At 53.1% G+C, this 23,413-nt stretch overlaps 2 protein-coding genes and 1 long non-coding RNA gene across 6 annotated transcripts; all 3 read left to right on the top strand.

The window, feature by feature from the left end:
• Positions 1-12,216: 12,216 nt before the first annotated feature.
• Positions 12,217-12,853, top strand: LOC100839171. Its single transcript, XR_732993.3, has 2 exons — positions 12,217-12,464; positions 12,544-12,853. It is a non-coding gene; the product is annotated as an uncharacterized LOC100839171 (long non-coding RNA).
• A 2,026-nt stretch (positions 12,854-14,879) lies between these two features.
• On the top strand, positions 14,880-16,750 carry LOC112269359 (replication protein A 32 kDa subunit B-like). Of its 4 annotated transcripts, none has more exons than XM_024456023.1 (9): positions 14,880-15,120; positions 15,239-15,358; positions 15,469-15,560; positions 15,629-15,670; positions 15,798-15,875; positions 15,973-16,045; positions 16,134-16,204; positions 16,311-16,376; positions 16,475-16,750. In XM_024456023.1, exons 1-9 carry the CDS (start codon positions 15,046-15,048, stop codon positions 16,620-16,622), a joined length of 765 nt encoding a protein of 254 aa, XP_024311791.1. In that variant the 5' UTR covers positions 14,880-15,045; the 3' UTR covers positions 16,623-16,750. The 4 variants fall into 4 exon arrangements, 3 of the variants coding, with proteins under 3 accessions (XP_024311791.1, XP_024311790.1, XP_024311792.1); XM_024456022.1 differs by having other exon boundaries at positions 15,239-15,341; positions 15,449-15,560; XM_024456024.1 differs by having other exon boundaries at positions 15,239-15,341; positions 15,449-15,560; positions 16,480-16,750.
• A 2,860-nt stretch (positions 16,751-19,610) lies between these two features.
• On the top strand, positions 19,611-23,104 carry LOC112269231. The gene is made up of 3 exons (XM_024455468.1): positions 19,611-19,841; positions 22,701-22,778; positions 22,876-23,104. Exons 1-3 carry the CDS (start codon positions 19,667-19,669, stop codon positions 23,085-23,087), a joined length of 465 nt encoding a protein of 154 aa, XP_024311236.1. The 5' UTR covers positions 19,611-19,666; the 3' UTR covers positions 23,088-23,104.
• Positions 23,105-23,413: the final 309 nt, after the last annotated feature.

A 23,413-nucleotide genomic window follows, 5' to 3' on the forward strand; every position in this document is an offset into this window, starting at 1 on the left:
GCACAAACCTAAGGTCCGCCCGCTCTCACACGGGTTTCGGTGCCGCTGTGTATGGTGTGGGGCAGGGGTTATGGGGGTTTCTCGACCTGCGTCAGAAAGTGTTCTTCTTAGTGCAAATGGCTATGGAGTTGATTACCCCTTTGGAGGTCAAGTTTTTTTTTATTGCCAATTACTTCGACATTTATTCGTGTGATAGCACCGAGTGCGCCACGCCCAATAAATTTTGTTCAATTTGGTTTCTAATCCGGACGGGAACCCCCGGGATGAAGTATGCTTCCTTTGACATACGGGACTGCGACGACATGTCGCACCAGTGACACCCGGGGTACCACCGCCGCATGACGCGTGGGCCACCTCGCTTACTCTCCGGAAGGATCGCACCCCGGGCAGCACCGCACAAGCTGCCCGGCAAGTCACCAGCCCGGCAGGGCTAGCCGGGCTGCGGGGGTTGCCCTGGAGGGCAGCGAGAGAATTCCCGCCTGGGCGCTTCCCGGGGAGGTCACTGGCCGGGAAGGGCGTTCCCGGGCGTGGGCACCCGTTACAGGAGCAAGACCAAGGGGGAAGGACAACGACGCCACGTGGCCGCTCGGCGGGCTCCCTGTGCGCAGGGCGAGGAGTGAAGCACAAGCAAACATTAAATGCTCCAACAGAAAGGGGATTCCTCGTCCAGTCAGCCTACAGTGACTAGCCCGGTGTGAAGTCTAGGCACGTAACGCCCTAGCTGGAGGGCTACTCCCCATGCATGCAAGCCAGCGCAGTGAGGGCAAACTGCTCGAGCTCTTTGCTCGCCACTTGTTGTCCATGCACCAAGGCACCTGTGGTATCCCCTTGAGTATAAAAGAAGGACCATTGCCGACGGTCAAAGGGTTCGGTTTTCTTTTTTACTAGTTTTGGCCAGAAATAGCAAGTAGCTCTTAGCAGAAAACGAGAGAACGCCCGGGAACTCCCCCGGCAACCTGTAAACCCTTGTTCACTGGCTAATAAGAACGCTGAAGCAGGACGTAGGGTTTTACACCTCAGGGTGGCCCGAACCTGGGTAAAAACGATTGTGTGCATCCTCACGCTTGACATTGGCTTCGCCGGCGATCGCCGGAGCGATCCCCGACGCCCTCTGCCGAACCTAAAAGGGGGTGCCGCTCACCCCCGGTGTCTACGCCCCAGGCTACGACATCTAGCGCCCCAGGTAGGGGGCGCGTGTGGATAGCTCGCCGGAGATCGCCGGCGCCGTCGTCTGCAGCTACATCGGCAACATCTTCTTCACTGACAGGATCAGCCCTCATGCCTCCCAAGCGAGCTGGTGACTCTCGAATTGATCCGCGTGGTGCCCTAGCAGCGCACACGCGGTCACACGATGCGCAACACGCGTCGCAGGGCCAACAGAACCCTGATCCCCCTCGGGTGCAGCAGTCGCAGCTGCCTCCCCCGCCTCCTCGGCCGTCTGCGGACAACCGGCTGAGGGGGCCGGCGGCTCCCAGCACCGAAGCCAGTCGCGCGAGCGAACACGATGCCGCCCACGCCGGCCAGCGAGTTTACTCGCGGGCCGAAGACGCGCAGCGGCAGCTACGCCACGAGCACACCGTGTCGCGAGCGACGCCGTCGGGGTCACACCCTACCCACCCGGGTGCGCTGGAGAATCTGCTGCCTCCAGCCCAAACCCCGGCAAAAGCTATCATCGCCGCGCGGGTCATGGTGCGCGACGAGCCGCAGCAGGGCACGCCGGAGCACGAGGCGTGTGGTGCGGAGCTGGACGCGCTCCTCGCGCTCGCCGCCCAACAGCCGCAAGGCGAGGGCACCCCGGCCGATTCGGGTCGGGGGCAGAACCCGGGACGCGGAGACGCGCCACGCGTCTCGGGGCAGGGAGAAAACCCTCAGGGAGGGCCGGGAGCCGAGGATCCCTTGGGTCCTCGGATTCGTCACCTACCGTCACACGGGGTCATGCGGCTCACCCGGGAGGTGTGCGCGCTGTTGCCGGACATGGAGGCACAGCAGCCGCTGAAGTGGTCGCACGTGCCGATCACCTTCAGCGCCGACGATCACCCAGCCCGGCAGCTGGGTTCAGGGGTTTTACCCTTCGTGGTCTCACCGATCATCAACAATGTGACGGTGACTAAGGTGCTGATGGAGAACGGAGCGGGGTTGAACCTCCTGTCCGCCAAGTTGGTGGAGAAATTTCAGCTGAGAGGGCGCACACGCTACCGGTTACCTTCGGGTCCCGGGAAGCGTTCAGGACCGAGCACCTTGTGTTCGATGTGGCGTACACCCCGTTGCAATACAACGGGAAACAAGGTCGGCCGGCGCTGATCGAGTTCATGGCGGCGACTCATTGCGCCTACGGCGTGATGAAGATGCCGTCCTCCACGTATGGAGTCCTCTCCATCAGGTGCGATCTCAAGGACGCAGCCTGGTGTGTGGGTGAGGTCATCAAGGCTGCCGCCGCAGCCGATTCCGGTGATGAGGACGTCGCCGGAAGCGAAGGCTCATTGCCGAGCGATCACCCCGTAGCAAAGAAGGCCCATGCTACCCCGCAAGAGCTTGTCGGGGGAGGCGCAGGCTCGAGCTCGTGCCCCGGCAAGGGCCAGAAGCTCAAGGAGGAGGCCGCCAAGGTGAAGAAGCTGCCCCTCCAATCCGGCAACGAGGAGCGTACCGTCACCGTCGGTGCGAACCTCAATGCCAAATAGGAAAGCGCCCTCATCACTTTCCTCCGGGAGAACGCCGATGTGTTCGCTTGGGAACCGTCGGACCTTCCCGGGGTCCCTAGGAAGGTGATCGAGCATCGACTCGCGGTGCGTCTAGACGCCCGCCCCGTCAAGCAGAAAATCCGCCGGCAAGCACAAGAGTGTAAAGATTTCATCAAGCTAGAAGTGGACAAGCTTAAAGCTGCGAGGGCTATCAGGAAAGTACTGTACCCCACTTGGTTAGTTAACCTTGTAGTAGTACCCAAGGGGGAGGAGAAACTTCGCATGTGTGTAGATTTTACTGATCTTAACCGTGCGTGTCCTAAAGATCCTTTCCCTATACCTCGCATTGACCAAATAGTAGATTCCACTGCCAGTTGTAATTTGTTGTGTTTTTTGGATACTTTTTCCGGCTACCATCAAATTAAGATGGCAGTCAAAGACGAAGAAAAAACGGCGTTCATCACCCCGGTTGGCTGCTACTGCTACACGTGCATGCCATTCGGGTTGAAGAACGCGGGCTCAATATTCCAGCGTGCTTTACGTGACTGTTTGAGATCCCAGCTAGGCCAAAACATTGAGGCCTACATGGATGATATCGTCATCAACTCAAAGCGCGGGGACTCGCTGATTGATGACCTGCGGGAAACGTTTGATAACCTCCGCAGGATCAAGCTCAAGTTGAACCCTGAGAAATGCACCTAGGTGTAGACTCCGCAGGATCAAGCTCAAGTTCAAGCCAACCCAAAGAAGATAGAAGCTATCAAGAAAATGGAGGCTCCCCGCAGGGTGAAGGACGTGCAGCGCCTCAACGGCTGCGTAGCCGCGCTGGGATGTTTCATTTCAAGGCTGGGCGAGCGCGCCCTCCCTTTCTTCAAGGTGATGAAGAAGAAAGGCCCAATTGCTGGACCCCCGAGGCTGAGGCGGCGTTCCAGGATCTCAAGCAGTACCTGAAGTCGTCGCCGATCCTCGTCGACCTCAAGCCGGGCGAGTCGCTGCTACTCTACCTAGCGGCGACTGACCAAGTGGTCAGCTCGGTGCTAGTTGCCGAGAGAGAGGGAGACCTCCCGGAGGCTGAGCTTGCGGGGCAGGGGGCTGAACTAGCCCCAGCAACCGCCCCGGACTCAGGAACTGCCGTCGAGCCGGCAGCGTCAACACCGCGCAGGCGGCTCGTGCAACACCCGGTGTACTTCGTCAGCACGGTGCTGTGCGATGCCCGCACGTGGTACCCGCAAGTGCAGAAGCTCTTGCTGGGGATCCTGCTTGCATCACGCAAGCTGCGCCACTACTTCCAGGCGCACCGCGTCACGGTGGTGTCGGGATTCTGCCTCGAGCGGGCCCTCACCAACCGTGAAGCCACCGGAAGGGTGGCCGAATGGAGGATGGAGTTGTCAGAGTTCGACCTGCACTTCACCAACACCAAGAGCATCAAGAGTGCGGCTCTGGATGATTTTGTTGCGGAGTGGACTTCGACGGGCGTAGAAGAAGAAGAGCCGGAGACCAGCCTGCCTGGCAAGCTGGACGAAGGCCACTGGATCCTGTACTTCGATGGCGCGTTCAGCCTGCAGGGAGCTGGCGCCGGAGTCATCATTGAGTCATCCACAAGAGACCAGCTGAAGTTCGCCATCCAGCTCGACTTCCTCAACTTTACCAACAACACGGCTGAGTATGAAGGGTTGCTCGCCGGGTTGCGGGCGGCGATCGCCCTTGATATCAAGCGCCTGGTTGTTCGCAAGGATTCCCAACTCGTGATCAACCAGGTTAACAAGGACTACGACTGCCTGCTGATGGTAGCGTACGTGGATGAGGTTCGCAAGCTGGAACGCAAGTTCAAGGGTTTGCGGTTCGAGCACATCAAGCGCAAGGATAACTTCGCGGCTGACGAGCTGTCCAAGTTGGCAGCAGAGTGCCGGAAGGTTCCGGCGGCGGTGTTCTGGCACAGGTAGACTGAGCCTTCGGTTGCCCCCAAGCCGGCTGCCAGGGAAGCCCCCCGGCAACCGAAGGAAAGCCCGCAACAGCGGAGGTCCATGAGCAGGGAAACCCCTCCTTGGGCGGTGGATATCGCCCGCTACCTGAAGGCAGAAGCCCTCCCGGAAGATGATGTTGTCGCGAAACGCGTAGCCCGGCAAGCGCCCTGCTGGACGGGAACCTCTACCGGAGGCGTGCAAATGGAGTGAAGGTCCTCTGCGTGCCCCAAGACGAAGGGCGCGCACTCCTGGAAGAGATACACCAAGGCACATGTTCCCACCATGTGGCCTCCCGGGCTCTGGCCGGCAAGGCTTTCCGGCATGGCTTCTACTGGCCTACAGCGCTAGTCGATGCCGAGCAACTGGTCAAGACGTGCGAGGCATGTCAGTTCCATGCGAAGAAGAGCAACCAGCCGTCGCAAGCCCTGCAAGTCATTCCATCCTCCTGGCCGTTCAAGGTCTGGGGCCTGGACATCGTCGGCAAGTTGCCGAGAGCAATTGGCGGCTACGAGTATCTGCTCGTGGCCATCGACAAATTCTCCAAGTGGGTAGAAGTGGAACCAGTGCGGAAGGTGACCGCTCAGGCGACCGTCAAGTTCTTCCAAGGCATCGTGTGCCAGTTTGGTGTGCCTAACGGCATCATCACCGACAACGGCACACAGTTCACGAGCGCAGCATTCCAAGCCTACTACGAGAGCATAGGCACCAAGATCCACTTCGCATCGGTTGCTCACCCGAGGAGCAACGGGCAAGCGGAGAGGGCCAACGCAGAGGTGCTGCAGGGGCTCAAGACGCGAACCTTTGACAAGCTCAAAGGCCACGGGAAGCACTGGATTGAGGAACTCCAGCCCGTGCTGTGGTCGATTAGGACCACACCTAGCCGGGCAACGGGTGAAACCCCTTTCGCCCTTGTCTACAGGGCAGAAGCGGTGCTGCCCCTCGAGTTCAAGCATGGATCCCCTCGGGTACGCGCGTACGGCAACCATAGCCAACACGAGCAGAGGGTTGACGATCTAAACTTCATCGAAGAACTTCGATGCCGGGCTGCACGCTACCAGCAGGGACTCCACCGTTACCATGACAGGCGGGTCCGTCCCCGGGAGCTCGAGATCGGAGATAAGGAACGAAGACCGGGAACCAGCTGGCTCCGAAATGGGAGGGGGCCTTCCGGGTAGTGCAGGTAACCATGCCAAGGGCTGTCCGGCTGGAAACTGAAGAAGGCTTGCCGGTGCAAAACAGTTGGAACCTTGAGCACTTGCGTAAGTTCTACCCGTGAAGTGGTGGAGCCCGACCCACAGGTGATGCTCCGGCAGCATGCTTCTCGAGATAGTGTAGCCGGGCAACCCCCGATTCTATGAATAGAGATAAGTGTTTTCCTCTGAGTTTCAAGCTGTCTCGATTATTTGCATGTTTTTTCTTCTGTCTCCTGCTTTAGGTGCACCGAAGTCTCGTTCCATCCTTGGTTGTGAGCAGGGGGCTGTCGGAGCCTCGAAAACAAAAACCCGTTGCCGGATCGCTCTGGCACGGGCCCATGCCGTTGCCGTGCTCCCCGCAACGCGCATCACACAGAAGCTGTGTCCTGGAATGGAAGAGTGCTCACACCCAAGTTTGGCATCGACCCTTCTGTGCCCGGGGGTTGGGAGGCAAGAGGGTTACCTGTGCTCTATCTGTGTTGTGTCTTTTTTCGTGCATTTCGAAAGAAAATTGTAGCATCTTGGGCTCAGTAAGAATCTGTCATGCAGTACAAGGACGGAATTGCGCGCACTGTGATGCTCGTGGAGCGCTCACGGGCCGTGTCATTTAGCGGTAGCCAATGGTGCATTGCGACCGCTTCGAGGTTTTTACCGCACTTCAAGGTTCTTGCCGCAGGAGGGTGTCGCCACGTGTGCCGCGGTGACTCGGCGTGCATGGTGGCAAGATTCTTCACCGCGCCTATAAAAGGGCGTGGTGGCCATGGAGCAACTCAGAGCGAAGCTAAGAAGATAGCTGCGAAGGCGAGGGAGGCCGCGGAGGCACGGTGGCGGTGCATGCCATCAGCGCTCAGCGCTGATGGGTGCACTGCCGCCGTGCCCTTCTCGCATCCCTCCAGCGGGTGTTCCTAAGGTGGTTCCGAGGCGAGGGATGCTGCGGAGACGCAGTGGTGGAGCCGCCATCCGTGCTTGGCGCCGACGGCGGCCCTGCCACAGCGTTCCTGCCGCATCCCTCTAGCAAGCGTTCCAGGTGCGAGAACAGACAGCTAAGTGCATGATGCTAGCCACCTAGCTTTCTGACACTTAACATTGGCTCGTTGGTGTGGCTCGAGTCCTGCCTGTGGCTGGGGTGTTAGAAGGACGCTTGTGGGGGGAGTGCGCTCCTCATGCGGCTTGCGGGTTCATCCCGTGGGCGTGTGCTTGGGAGTAGCTATCCCGCAAGCGGAGCGGCTCGCCGCTGCTACTTGACCCCAGGTTGGCACTGCGGGTCCGTCCCGGGTCCCTGGTCCGGTTAAGTGTGTGGCGCGCGAGTCCCCGGCAACACAAGGCATAACACAAGAAGGTCAGAAGATCCACCCCACGAGTCAATTCTGGGAACAAGAAGCAAGTACCAAGTAGAACCAGAAAGCGAAATTCATAGAAACAGTGAACAATTACATAGACTAATAAAACATCAATTGTTCAACTACGCCAAGCACGATACTTGCAGGAATCAAGAACAAAGAGACAAAGATAAAACGAGAACCGGCAGGGGGCGGCGGCGACAAGTTGCCGGGGTCTTCGGTTGGGGGCTCCGCCTCTGGCTCCGGCTCCGGCTCTGGCTTCCTCTGCATCCAGTCCACCACCTCCTTGACGAACCTGCTCACCGCCTTGCAGTGAGTAGGGCCGTCCTCGCTGTCCGACCAGGCGTCCAGCAACGTCTCGAAGGGGAAGTCTGGGTGGTGGAGGTGCACCCGAGGGAGGATCGTCTCAGCGATCTCCCTGGCGCACGAGGCTATCTCCCCGTCGCAGAACTTGGAGATCCACACGTCGAGCGCCCTGAGCTTCCCCACCATGTCGGAGAAGAACGGGATCAGCGTGCCGATGTCCGTGCCGTCCACCTGCGCGGCCTGCAGCTTGAACCGCGGTAGCAGGTCGCACACCGCCCGGGCGATCCCGAGCAGCTTCATGGTTTCCCTCCGGCGCTGCTCCACCAGCGTGGCGTGGTTGCCGCGTGCCAACGCCACAGCCTGCTTGGCCTGGCGGAGGAGTTCCGCTTGCCGCGAGATCTCCGAGGCCTTGGCCACGTTGTCCTCGCCCATCTTGACGAGCCCGCCCCGGGCAGTGGCCAATTCGGACTCGAGTTGGGCGCTCTTTGCCTTGGCGGAATTGAGCTCCTTCTCTCGCTGTGCCAATGCCGCTGCCGCGTCCTCCGCGGCCTTGGTCTGCTCCTCCAGCTTGGTGCGCAGCCCCTGGAGCTGGCAGAGGTAGCTGCTGACCAGCTCGCTCTTCTCGTTGAGGCGAGCTTGGGCCGTAGCGACCACCTCCTCGTGCTCTTTGTTGGCCTTTTCCTGCGCCGCGGCCAGCGAGTCCAGAGCTTGCTGGTGCTCGGCGCGCTGGGCCTCCAGTTGCCGATGGATCGCTGCCTCGAGGACGACCTGCGCTGCGGCTTCATCCCTGGCCTGCCGGGCCAGGCGCGTCTCCTCCCGTAGCCAGGAGAGCTCTTGCCGTTCCCTCTCGACGGCTTGCCGCACTTCGCCGAGCTGTCCCTTCGCGAGTTCGTGGCGCTCCTTCACCTGGTTGAATGAGGTGACGAACGCCAGCTGCTGCTCCTTGATGGCGTCAAGGAACTGGTGCCCCTGATCGTAGATGCTTGTGTCCCAGCTGATTGGGTCCCAAGTCGCCCCGGCAAGGATGCTGAGGTCTGGGCCGGAGGTAGCGGCAGATGACGACGAGGCCCTCGCCGCCACTGTTTGGCCGGGGGGAGCGTCGTCCACTTGGAGCGGAGCCGCCTGTTGGTCCCCTGCCGCAGCCTCCTCCACACCCGCACCCATAGGTTGCGGGGCTGGTGGAGTTGCCGTGCCCCCAGCAGGAGACGCCTCTTGCTGGGTGGCCGCGGAATCCGTGCCTTCGGCCTGCGTGGCCGGGGACGCGCCGCCGAGCCCCGCCTCGGTAGCGACGGTGGGCGCTGCCACTGTTGTGTCCGGCGCGGTGGAGCTTGGCACGGGAGCCGCCTCCGGCTCCTCCCTCATCTCCGCATCCTTGACGTCGGAGTCGAGATCGACCACCGCATCGCCAGTTCTTGCTGCGGGCACGGTGGGGGCTGCGACAAAGAAAAAATTAGAACTTAAAGCTAAATTGAGGTACCCGGTGACGGACGCGAGGAAGCTCTGAGAGAGTACCTTGCGGGGCCGCCGTGCTTGCGGGAGGAGCCTCCTCCCCCTCTGTCCCAGCTTCTGCTGCCGGGCCGCCCGCCGCGAGCTGGATTTCACCTACGGGTCAGGCAGGTGGTACGGTTGCGGGTCAGTGGGCAAAGGAAACATAAACAATGGAACCAGAAGAGGGATCAGTACCTGTTGCCGGCTCCTCCTCCACTGGGATTTGGTCGGCGGCAGGCGCGTTGGCGGCGGCGCTAGCCCCTGCGCTGGCCGGGTCAGCGCTGGCACTGGCCCGGGTGCGCGGCTTCTTGCTCGACACGGCAGGTGGCGAGTCGGCCCTCCCCCTCTTGCCGGCTCCCGTTGGGGTGCCGTCCTTCGGGGGGTTGAGCTTGAACTCGTAGCCCCGGAAGAGCCCCCACTTGGGCGGGGCCGTGGGCGCCCGTGGGGTTGCCGCACCCCCGGTCGCCGCGGAAGCCGCCACGGCGCTTGCGGTCACTGCAGAGGTGGCCGCTGCTGCGAGCGCTCTTGTTCTTCGCAGGATCAGGGGTGCGTCGTCCTCCTCCTCCTCCTCCTCCTTCGACACGGGAAGGACTGCTCGGGTCTGGCAAGTTGACCCGCCTCGTCGCCGGAAGACTCGAGGTCGGGGTCCGCTGAGCTCCGACTCTCCCTCACTCTCCTCGACCACCCGTTTCCCACGAGTTGCGGGTGGAAGGGATCACAGGGTCTGAGCGGGGGATTCCGACATCAGCCCCCACTAATTGCAGCGCGGTTAGCTGCCGATGATGTGGTGCAGCCCCTAGACGCCGGCGTAGAGGGAGGGAGCCCCCGGCGGCAGCTTCGTGAAGGGGGCATCTTTGCCGGTGATCCCCTTCACCCACGCCCGGATAGCATCCGGGGCCACGCTCCCGTTCTGGAGGCGGGGCCACGCCCCCGTTCTGGAGGCGGGTGGTGTCCCCGGGCCCCGTGTACATCCACGCGGGGCGGGAGCGCAGCTGCAACGGCGCGATGCGCCGGCTGATGTAGATGCGTGCCACGTCGAGGTCGGTGAGCCCCGCTAGCCACAGGGCCTTGATCCTCTCAACGATGTGGAGGAGCTCGGCGTCGCAGCTGTAACGGTCCCGCCAGCTGTCGTTGGTCACCGGCAGCTCGGTGGGCGCGTAGATGAACTCCTTGGGTTCCTCCACGCGAACCCAGCACCAGTCCGCGTGCCATTCCTTCTCGATCTTCTTCTCCGACCGGACGATGAACTCAGACTTCATCCGGTCGCGGGCGCGGAACACCACCCCCGACGACATCGCCTCCACCTGCTCGATGCGCAGGTAGAAGTAGTGCCGGAATAATGTCACCGATGGCATTACTCCGACAAACACCTTGCAGAGGAACTGGAAGACGGCGAGGAGGAAGAGGGAGGTGGGGTGGAGTTGCGCCACCCGAAGCTGGTACGCCTCCATGAGCGCGTGGAGGAACAAGGAGTATGGAGGCACCAACCTGGCGAGGGTGAAGAACGCGAATATCCAAAAGTCGTTCTCCTGGTGCTCGGCGCCGGCGGGGAAGATGAGAGTCTCCTCGTACTCGTTGAGCCGAGAGGCGACAGCATGCCGGACCTTGTCCAGTCCCTCGCCATTGTAGCAGGGTCGGAAGAAGGCGTGCGTGGCCCTCAGCGCCTGTTTCTTCTGGTCCTTCTCCGAGATGGGCTTCTTGGGATCCTTCTCGCTCTTGCCGGCCGCGGAACTCTTGGAGCCTTTCCCTTTCCTGGGAGCGGTGGGCGCCATGGGGAACGTGGGCGGAAGCTAGCAGGATTCAGGTGCGCAAGGAAGCTTGGGGACGAGGAGGAAAGGCTGGGGGGCTAAGTGTTTGCTCCTCAGCGTAGCGGTGGGGTCGTATAACGCCCCGGCGATAAGCAACGGCCACATCCGCATCCTACGGGTGTGCTGGGGATAACTACGCTTCAAGAGGGTAGTGCAGGGCGTGGCCTTAACCACCCGTCTTTAAGGGGGGGGGGGGGTTAGGGCGGAAATCTCGCGCCCACTAACGGTAGAGTCCCTGGAGCAGCGCATAGACAGGGACCCGAAACGGCTCGGGACCCACGCGTCGGTTAAGGGCATAGCCCGGCAACCGACCAGGGAAGATTTCACCCGGGAACAGGCGTTGCCGGCCCACGCCCGGGGGCTACTGTCGTACCAGTGGCACCCGGGGTACCGCCGCCGCATGACACTTGGGCCGCCTCGCTTGCTCCCCGAAAGGATCACACCCCGGACAGCACCGCACAAGCTGTCCGGCAAGTCACCAGCCCGGCAGGGCTAGCCGGGCTGCGGGGGTTGCCCTGGAGGGCAGCGAGAGAATTCCCGCCTGGGCGCTTCCCGGGGAGGTCACTGGCCGGGAAGGGCGTTCCCGGGCGCAGGCACCCATTACAGGAGCGGGACCAAGTGGGCAGGACAACAACGCCACGTGGCCGCTCGGCGGGCTCCCTGTGCGCAGGGCTCGTCACGGCAAGGAGTGAAGCACAAGCAAACATTAAATGCTCCGACAGAAAGGGGATTCCCCGTCCAGTCAGCCTAGAGTGACTGGCCCGATGTGAATTCTAGGCACGCAGCGCCCTAGCTGCAGGGCTACTCCCCATGCATGCAAGCCAGCGCAGTGAGGGCAAACTGTTCGAGCTCTTTGCTCGCCACTTGTCGTCCATGCACCAAGGCACCTGTGGTATCTCCTTGAGTATAAAAGGAGGACCATTGCCAACGATCAAAGGGTTCGGTTTTCTGTTTTACTAGTTTTGGCCAGAAATAGCAAGTAGCTCTTAGCAGAAAAGGAGAGAACGCCCGGGAACTCCCCCGGCAACCTGTAAACCCTTGTTCACTGGCTAATAAGAACGCTGAAGCAGGACGTAGGGTTTTACATCTCAGGGTGGCCCGAACCTGAGTAAAAACGATTGTGTGCATTCTCACGCTTGACATTGGCTTCGCCGGCGATCGCCGGAGCGATCCCCGACGCCCTCTGCCGAACCTAAAAGGGGTGCCGCTCACCCCCGGTGTCTACGCCCCGGGCTATGACACGACGCGTGTTATGTTGTGCTTTATAGTGTCTAGTACGTACCCATTTGTTGTGTGCCTTTACACGTCAGACTGATACGGGCTAACCGGGGCAATATGGCCCACAAAGACACGTGCCTCCTAACGCAGCTGCAGGCTGGCCGACAGGTCTATACTATACACATAAATGACAACGCACGTTGGAGCAATGGTTCGACGGGCTTATAAAGCTCACCAACGAATCTCATGAAGCCAGTGCACACACATAGCCTCACCCCCAGTACCGAATCGGTAGTCAAATCCTCCGAGCACTGGGATGTCGTCGTCCGGCTCATCCTACCGGTTGAACAAAGCCGGCCATCTGCTGCTAGACAAGTGCCCGTTCTGTGGGGAAGGGGAGGTTGAGGTGATTACATCCTCTCAGCCTGGCACCCGTGGCCAACATTTCTACAAGTGCCAGCTACACACGGTGAGTTTCTCCCTTGTCTTTTGTGCTTCCGTACCGGTGAACATCATGTATGGTCACCTATAGGTATCATGAATCACAGGGAACTAAGACTGGTTGCCGTTTCTTCAAAACGGAGGAGGTTTGCGCCAAGTTCCTTGCCAAGACGGAGACCACAGCGCAACACGCATGCATCCCGGAAGTAGTTGGAAGGGACGCAATGTCTTTCGAGGTTAAGCATTTTGCCCAGTCCCATGAGGCCATAATCAGGATGGAGATGCGCTTGCAGTCGATGGAACACAAGATCGACAGCCTGAAACTGATGTACTACTTGTTATCTTTTGTTTTGGCTGTTCTCATATGTTATCGATGAAATATAAACGAGCGTGCTCCGTAGAAATGGTGCTGACCAATCCGTGTCTCCCGGCCATTGCCACGGTGCGATGCCCGAAAGAAAAAAAGAAAGTTTGTAAACAACTACTGTCCGAACTGCTACCGGAATCGTAATGTTGTTAAGGCTCAGAAGAGTGGTCCTGTTAAACAATAAATACCAAGTAATTATCTCTTTCTCATATTTGTTCGCCATTTGCCGTCGAAAACGCGTGGCGTTGTTCGGGTTCGGGCTACTGTATGACAATACATGTGCCTTCGGTAAAGCTGCGCGCACCTTACAGGTGTCACCCGTCATATCCATCACGGTCGGACGGTAGATGGTGCTACTCACACGGTCCAGGATTCCACGCTATAGGATAGGCCTGACACAAAAACCATGACTCTAGGCCCAGGCCCTATGCTTGCATGTATGGTCGTGTCATATGGAACAGTTTTGTTTTCAAAGATTTGTTTTTATGAGACAAGACTATTCAGGCGCCCACTTGTTGCCAAAACCGGCTTCACCACCATGTCGTGCGATGCAGCAACAAGCAGCAGCAGTGCTAGGCGTGCATGTGACAGGTATCTATGGCTATAGGATTCAACACGGAGATTTAAATGTTATGGTGCAGAGCTAAATCAATGATCCACTGTCCAATTCCACTTTTGTATGCGCATGAGTTGTACTCCCATTTGAATTCATTAGTCTACGTATCCGATTGAACGAACTCCGGATGTACGGATTTGTACAGTTGTGTCCTTAGCCAGATATCGGACTGCGAATTGTGGCGGTTTAACCATTTAGTGTGACCATTTTAGGGCCTATTTGGGTCATAAGTTATTTAATGAAAAAATATATGAATCCAAACATAAGGATTAATTCCCATAGATGTCACTCGGATCATGAGATTTGCACCAAATGATTTTCATAGGACATGAATTTTTCATGCATATTTTTGGATGATTTCAATCATGTGGTCTAACCTCCATGAAAATTCCCCTAGAAGATTCCAGACCATCTTCTGTCTAGCTATTTCCTGACTTACTCCATCTAATCTCAAAATTCCTACACATTTCCCATGTAACATGCAAATACTAGTTTCAAACAATTACTTTGTTCCGCATCGATATAGTATTCAAAATTCCATTGCACTCCAATCCCATGTTTGTCCTTTCCTATGTTTTTGTAATCCTCTGATCAAAAGAGGCCAAATACATAGTGGATCCTCGAAGTATCATGTGGGTCTGCCAAAACTAGAATAAGGGTGCACCGTGTACATTATATAGCACGTGCGAAGATAATGAGATTTAGAGGAGAACGAAGCAAATACGAATAAGAGAGCAGAGAAAACAAATTCAAATTCTCTGTTGCCGAAGAGTCAAAATGGAGACATCGGATGATGACGTACCGACCATATGAATTGAACCGAATATAACATTTTTGGCACAACAATCTACCACAGAGTATGCATGCAACATATAATTACTTGGTGCTGTTTGGTTTGAACCCAAATTTGCTGAACCATAAAATTGGTCAGCCAACTAAACTGTGATTGTGCTGCGAGACGATGAGTTGGTTTTATTTTACCACGAAAACAAAATAAAGATGGTTATGATATATTTGTTAGCTAAATCCGTCCAACATCTAAACAAACAACAAATATTGGCCACGACTAAAAAATTACATTTGTATCTTTTCGTAGCAAACATACAACTGCTAGATTATGCTACTCATATTATCGATATCGTGAAATGTAAGCACAGTTATGATAATACGGTGCTGGCATTCAGGCATGTATTGCATAATATGGTGTTGTCACATCAACTCGCATGATGTAAGACACCACCATCCCATTGGAACTCACATAGTTGTCATCCAGTGATTATCAGCTTCCGTTCTCTGCGAATCAGCCGAAACTTAGGTACTGTATGTTTATTGAAAAAGTATAGCATAGCTTGGGGCATCCCGTGAATTGATCATCCGTGGTCTCAGATTGATATGCCCCACGGACTCAACAGCACAACGCACAATGCCACTCGTTGGTGTATAAATAAGCCCACTCGAGTACTAAGTGATATCAGATACGCAAGGTAGGAATCGTACCTAGCTAGATCTTGGCCTCGCAGCATTGTGGTGATGTCCGGTGACAACAACACCCCTCCATACTTCAGCCCACAGTTAGCACAGGGATCGCAGAACTCGAGAGCTCCGTTCTCTTTGTCCTAGTTTGAGATGGGTAGTTTATCTAGAGGGACAAACAATAGCCAGACGAGCCAGCCGGCCAGATATTCGCATGGACCACCAAGAGTAATAACAGAATCAATTTTGATTGTTGTGGATACCTGTTTTGTTTATGCACGGAATAGTGATTGCACCTCACATATAATTGTCTTTTAACCGGTCGTTCATTTCCATCCTGATTCAGCGCCAAGTACCCAACAGGGACGAGAGGATGCTCCCAGTGACTGCGAGGCAGCTCATGGAAGCTGCGATGCTAACACATACATCGCACCCTCCCGAGATATCAGGTGTCAGACCAACCACGGTACATATAACATTCCTGTGTTTTCCATGGTAACCCTGCTATCAAATATATTCTAATCAGTGGTTCATATATTCTCACATAAAAAAAAAGTTGTACATTCTGCAAGGCAGTTGGTAGGAATGATGTGGAACCTTATTACGGATCCAGCGAAGGCCACGTTTCTGTTGAATGACTGCACAGGCGCAGTTAAATGCACATACTGGTTAGTAGACGAATACACAATTTGCCTGAATTAGAATGGCTGTCTCCTGATTGGTTAAATATATGCAGGATGACCGGTCTCCAGATGGATTACGACATCAGTACCATTGGGTAAGCGTGCACCAACATGTTTAGCCTCATGCAATTATGAATGTCATAGTATCCAACAACGATGGAATTTGTGATCCTGTTGTATGTTCGTTCATTTCTTTTGTTTTTAACTTATTTCTTGCTGCAGTGAAGGAGACTATGTCGAGATTTTTGGTTGGCCGGAAGTGAATGATTCGGTTCGTCACCTTACGGTATTCAGTTGCAGGTTCGTCGTAGTATGTATAGACTAAACTGTTGTACGTTATTGTGTGCGCTACAACCGGCATGATAGCAATACGTATGCCTAATTTTTTTTTCCATAGGAATGTCACAAACTACAATCTTATAACACAACACTTCTTGTACTGCATATACACACATCTCGACCTACGGAGGGTAACCATAATATCACATGTTTTCAGTTATTTTTTAAGGGATTACACTAACCCTGCTTGCATCGTTTTTAATATGGATTGTTGTGAAGCCCCCGCCAGCGCCGACACCACAGCTCATCAAGGAGGTGTACAACATCATACGCGACTACACGGACCAGGGGTTAGAGTAATGGAAACCTGGTTCGCAATCACGTTGGCTCTGTACTGACGTGTACCTTTTTTTTATTTTCCGGTGCTTACTCGTGATCGTGGAATCATCGTTGCAGCGACCCTGGACTAAGTTTTAGGTTCATCAGGAACAGAGTAGTTGGCCATGCGGAATCTGTCGTGAGGTAGGTTCACAATTGTAAAGTGTTGATGTTCGCTACGCCACTGCTAATATGATCCACCACTCATCCACAAGCAACCCATAAACACCCTCATCGCCCAGCGCAGGGTACTACAGGTCATTGGAGAGGATAGATATATCCTTGCTTTCCGCACATGACGGGGAATGCTACGCAATAATACGTTTGTCCGGAAGCTGGAAAGGATTACAGCGATCTGAGCGAGCCGTGTGCAATGTAATGTCATACTAGGCCGTAGTAGTGTTGTTATCCAATAAGATATCGTAGACTTGCGCCTGCGTGCGCATGCGGATGTGTTTGTGTTGCTGAAATATCTACGTTTTACACGAATGTACGTTGTGTTACTGTTGGCACGTGTCCACCTGGTCGACTTCGGCGTTACTTCCTAGACATAATATTCTTGAAGCCGCAACAATAAAATGGGTCCGCATAGAATTAAAGCCGGTAAAAAGAAGTATATATTTGCAGTACGTGTGGCATAGTCTGAAACCATATTCGAGAATATGTTGGTAATCGCTACACTCAAAATAATGCGATGCATTGAACTTCGGGGCAGAAATGAATATACATATTATGTTTACCTTACGAGCACATGCATTACCGTCCCTTTCGGAAAATATGGAATTACACTGTATCCAGGTCAGGGAAAACACATTACAAATAGTTAGATGCGACCTGCAAAAATTAGGCTGCCCCACACCCATCATCCTGATTATATGGTTCGGTATATGATTGTGGTGACAAATCCTCCCGTTTGCTTGCTTATTATGGCGAGCAATTGCACGACCTGCCGCAAAGATGCAAGTACCATTAAAATCATCGACCGTTTGTCAAGTGCATGGAAGTGAATATGCACCGATTATGCCGAAATCACGACATTAAATACAAAACTTTTTTTACATCTGTATTAAGGCAAACCATAATTTGCAGTGCAACCTCGCTATTGGCCAGGTACGAAAAACTCGGTTCACTCATGTTCCCCCTTTTTTTCCTAAGATCTTTGTAGATTAATATTTAACACATGACCACTGCAGCACGCATAAAATGCCTTCATCATCAAAATAAAAACATGAGGTGGACGGTATCGTGTTTTTCACAGTTCTGGAACACAACAAACCATGTATTCCAGGAAACAACCTGGGAGAGGTTAGCCCACTTAGCTACACGTCGTTCACGGGCTTGTGCATTCAGATTAAAGCAAAAAATGTGCGGTGTACACGACACATCTATGATTGCAACAACGCAATATCGACAGCTAGACGACGGCGAGACGTACGCAACAATCCCTGTGCCATGGACATCTTCCACGTGTCACGTGACAGTGCTCACTACCAAATTTATTTGGCCATCCTGGATGCCTGTATCTAAGATCCCGGCATCTTAGATCTCTGCATCCAAGATCTAAACATCCTAGACACTGGCATTCCTCAAGGGGACGGAAGGACACAAGCAAATGGTAGTCGACAAGTGGCACTCACAATGGACGCGTGGTAACTCCTTCGGATATCTCGCTCACCCGGGTGTACGCTTGGCGATGTACAACTGTCGGACATACGTGCACCACAGACGACTTATGCGTGTACCATGTACAATATATCGGGAAAAAAGTTGGCCACCTGGCCCAACGGGCCATACATGAAGGCCCATGTGTTGCTTTAAACGTTTACCCGGATCTATATAGTAGCCCGACTTGTAGCGCAGGTCACATAGATCGCACACGCCAGCGCCACCCAAAGACATGGGACCGCCACCATCACCAGCACTTAGCGCGAGTTCCATCCACTCCACACACAGAAACCCATCCACAATGAGCTTCTCTGTCGACATCGGAGATAACGAGTACAAACCAGAACACATAGAGTCCGAATTCACTAGCAAGAATATCCGAGAAATGAGAACGATGGTCAACAGCCTCAGCGACACTCAGAAAGATCTAGTTACGAGTGTTGATTTTGGTGGCATGATGAAGTTCCCCCAATGCGATAAGCTGGACCGCAACTTCTCTGCATTCACCGTCACGCGTGTTCGCCCGGACATCATGGTTATGCATGACGGGCACTCGACGTCGGCCACCATGACCGCTGGGTCGGTGAGCTACATTTTGGGTATTCCCAATGGCAAGTTCCCGATCCCGAGGTGCACTGACCCCATACAGCGCCAAGACGCGGCATGCACTATGCACGCATCCCGCCTGATATCTAACCAAGCAGCACGTCAGCAGCATCGCTGGAAAAGTGATGAAATTCGCAGAGTACGAAGATTTTATTAGAGCATTCGTGGCGTACAGCTTGTCCACCGTTCTAATCCCTTGTGCTGAGTTACCATGGGAGGTTGTGATGGCTTTAGAACACATACGGGATATAAGCAACTACAATTGCGCCGGATATGTACTCCAACATATTCTTACGAAGGCTACATCAATGCTTGCAGACATCGCCGAGAAGAAACCAAGGATAACTTTACACGGTTGCCTACTGTACCTACAGGTATGTGCCATCTTTTTGCAAATGTTTCCTCCCTATATGGTGTGATATATTGTTTTTCACTAAAGAGAACGACTCACGCAGTAAGCAAACACATCACCGCTCGAACCCATCTTAAATTTCGCTGTTGGACGCAGGTTTTTTACCTTGAACTTATCAAGACCGGCAGGGATGGCGTGGACACGTCAATTTACCCCAGGATGGAGGCTTACAAACCAGATATCCTTAGAAACATGATAGGAACGACAAAAAAGAACAATTCCATGGGCTTCATGAAGAGATATGGCCGACGTCAGGTTTGCTTAACTTTCGACATTTCGTAAATATAACGTCTAATATTTTGGTCCTGAACCATTCAACAGAGAGCCTGTTCGCGTGTGAACACAATAAACAATTCCATGTTGTACTAAATCATTCGTTTCATGGACACAGCATCTTGTTTGACCTTTGGGTTCGTGTGTGTATTAAATCTGCTTTCTACCAACGTACAGTTTACCAGAACAGAATTGGCCGTAGAAGAACATCACTCATCAGCAGCACGCACAAACTGTATCAGCCAATTCAGGTGCGAAGGAGGATGCAAGCGGAGGAAACCACATTCACATGAAGACGACGACAGTGATCATCACTCCACCAATACCGTGGTACCATAACACATGCATAATATTCAATGTATAATCATGATTCATTTATGAATTGTCAAAGAAATACACGACGCCAGGATCCTGGCAAGATTTGTTAACAACATAATGAATTTCGTATTGTTGGTTGACGTGTGCACAGAAAGCATCAATGATCGCCAGGATGACTGCTAAGTACGTCGCTGAGGAAACCAAGAAAAACATGGAGTCGTTCACTCAGAGAATTGAAAAAGCAGCTGGGAAAAGGGTACTGGATGTTGGTGCTTCCTGTTCGGGACTAGGTTTGCCCTTGTTCTTCACTGCTGACGAGACACCAAATGAGCAGGGTACGCGTGCTGAACCAGTCATGCCATCACCTACCAAGTATAATATATCTGCGTAGCAACTAAATCATACAGTTTGATCGAGGGTCCAACAGTTAATGTAAACCACCACGCATATACTGCTAGTTTGATTTTTTGATGTAGTCATGTACTTTTTACACGAGTTAGGAAAAGGAAATCTCGTGCCCGTACGATAGATGATTGAGTTATATCGCTTCAATTTATGACAGCTAGCAGTGTATAATCCGGGGTGTGCTATCCCTCAGTTGTGAACATTTGCGCCTTTATCTGCTATATTTACACCTGTATGGAAGTCGTTTTTCCAGAGCGTAGTGCTAGAAACCCAAGCTCTATGTGTGTCGTGGATTTAATGTCCAGTTAGTGTGCCCGTGCAACGCACGGTGGACTAAATGCAAAGGTAGGGTATAATGATGAACATTAAGGATAGAGTTAGAATTTAGGATTACAGGATTAGGCCGATGGAAACACCTGGCCACCAAAACCAAACATGGCACCATGGTCGTTATCTTATGGCATACAGAAAAAGGTCAACAATTTGTTATCTTTTCTACCCGCAAATCATTTACCAGCATTGAGACCTCTGATCTAGCAGAATGCTAGACGAAATGAATATTAATTGCCGGCAGAATGAACATGTGCTACTGGTGGTCCTTGATTGTAACTCCACGAAACTTAAAGACAATATTATGGTGCTTCAGTCATTTGATAGTAATATTCCTAAAAATTGGTTGGAGATGTTCTAGCAAATTCCATTTTAGCATCGTCGGAAGCTCATTTGGAGGCAGTGGTGTGCTCCTTCTTACAAATCATGCACAGTTCATCCTTCAGAAATTGACCTATACCCATTATTAACAGCATGTCATCATCCATGATTCAAATTAAAGATCCTCAAGAACCAGGATACAAGCTATCAAAAGTTCTTTCTAAATTTCCTGAAAGAAAATGGTCCTTCTGCACATGGTACAATGTAGACAGAAAATATAGTTTTGCTGAAAATTTGAACTGTAAGCACATGTAGATATGGGATCAGGTTTCAATAAGTAAAAACAGAACTACTTACCCTGTTCAGACCATGATGGTGAAGAATGATGTTCACATACATCTATTAAACTGAAAATTTTCACTCCTATACTCCACCCTCAGTAGCATTAAGATTCCATCATCATTTCTTAAATTTCCAAGGAAGCATTTAAAAAGTGAAGTCCAATGATAAAGTCTCAATGATCAGGTTTCTTTAAATTCTCAAAGAAGCATTCATTCATGACTAAAAATTATAGAAGTATTGTGATCATTCTTAAATATTCCATAGAGTAAATCATGGCTTCCTCCAGAAAGACACCAAAATTTACAGCATGCATAATTGGCATATAACATTTCCGACCAGAACTATTCTGGGAATGCTACAAATTCAAACACTTCCTATTAGACAGAAATTACTGGAGGAAATCATTGAAATTTGTCAACAAGGGCCGGGCAACAAAAGTTATTACATTTGTTGGACCGTCTAGTGCAAATTTTGTGAAGCTACACGAATCTCCTGGACCGGATACCTGACAGAATCCGGATCTAAATTCAACATTAGGAATTGGGCAACAAAACTCAAACGACAGAAGTTAGGAACTGGACAAAGTTTCCAATGCACGTTTGAGATCAGAAAAATTGTGGGAAACCGAATTGCCATGGAATTTTGGATGGAAATTTATCAAGAACACATGATGAATTAGGCATAAGAATTAGGAAGAACATATCAGATGAATAGTAATATGAACCATTTGAAAATCTCGTCCATCAATCACACGAACAAATCTCACGAAGAACAGACTACAAAATCTCGTAGATTAATGGCTTGCCCATATCTCCAACTTCACAAGATTCCAAGGCAGGCAGCAGCTCAGGAGCAAAGGATCTAGTGCCTGGCTTGATGCATGAATCGATGGAAGAAATCTAGTGTTGGGTGGACACAGTGCTGCGTGAGCTGCTAGGAACCCACGGGGCCAGGAGCTGACCAGTCGAGCGCGGGGGTCAAGTTGGTGCGCGTTTTGGGGCTGCAGAGGAGGCAGGCGGCCTCGTCGTCTGGATCGCCGCAACCCATCGCCCAGACGAACCAGATCTTGAAGATGGCGGACGGCAACCTGCTGCGGCGGCACTGGAGGAAGCCGAAGACGACGACACCGAGCCGCGAGGGTCATGCATGCTGACGACCCGCTGGATCTGTGTCCGCCGCGCACAACTAACCCGCTGAGGAGGCGCCCTACGGCCTGCTGAGGACCAGTAGGCACGAAGGCGGATGGCAGCGGATCGTATGCGGGGTCGCAGGTGGAGGCTCGCGGGCGAGGCAAGCTAAGGCGCGGCAGAGGAGGGCCGCGGGGGGAGGCGGCGGCTGCGGCCTCAGTGGAAGGGAAGGAAGATGGGGGTGGGCGTGCGAGTCAGGGCAGAGGTAGGAGGCGGCGGAGAATAGAAAGTGAAAAACGGTTCGGGAGGCTGAAAGATTCTCTTGCGGGGTGGAATTTCAGCCTCAATAGGTAATCACTAAGCGCACACGGTTAGCAAGTAATTCGTGGTTAGTGAGTCTGATTGCGGGGCTATTAGTACTCCGTATACGTTTAGTGGGCGTTGGGATGAATATGTTGGTGTCTTTATAAGTAGTAGAGATGATGCATTTCGTAGGCAAACGGATGAAGTCTATCATGGACTAACCCAGTACTGAGTACGTTAGTGTTCCAGCTTACAACAGAAGATGTTCAAAAAGGTTTTTCGTTGGTGCTCATTACTTCTACGTTGTGGTAGTTAATTGTTCGTAATGTTCTGACATACGTGTGTTCTGCTGACGTTGTGACACAGGCACGGTATTGGAATCAGAGCCGCACCGGAAAGATCCACTTGCACGCCTTAAACAGAGGCTGTCGTTTGACGGCAAAGGTATAGGTTGACACATGATGCAGCATATTCCGGATTGTGTCGATTGAAATCTGATGGACATAACCATTGTTCTTATGTAATCATTTTTGTTATGCAGATAAATGTCATGGGCCGTCTGTCAACTTGGCAGATCATAAGGTTGTAGTGGACTCTGCCAGCAACGGCAATCAAGCGGTGGACTTTGAACTCTTCAACTTGTCCCCTTTAGGAACCGCTGAAGTTCCAAGTATCAACGAAATAATAGACGTGGAACAGATAGAGGACGACAGCAGGGACATGCATGTTATGAACAGCGCACAGAACCGGTGATAACAAACCCGCCAAAAAGCGTCCATTTAGTGGGCGAGGCCGTCGAAGGTACGTGTCAGACTATAAGAGACATAACAGCATAGGACGTAATCTGACACCACGCATTTTTGTTTTGCATTATATGTTTTGGCTAATTATAACTATCGGACCAATGAACGGCAGTACCTAATGTTGATCCACCGACAATATATACTATGGTGTCCATGGCAGCACAAGGACGGGTCCATCTCGAGGCATATCTTCCACAAGCTGACCTGGAAGCGTTCTTTCGTCAGCAACAGTTGAATGAACTTCAGTCCCAAGGCAAGACCTATAAATCACAGCAC

Source organism: Brachypodium distachyon, chromosome 5 (assembly GCF_000005505.3).
Source record: "Brachypodium distachyon strain Bd21 chromosome 5, Brachypodium_distachyon_v3.0, whole genome shotgun sequence".
Classification (NCBI taxonomy): Eukaryota; Viridiplantae; Streptophyta; class Magnoliopsida; order Poales; family Poaceae; genus Brachypodium; species Brachypodium distachyon.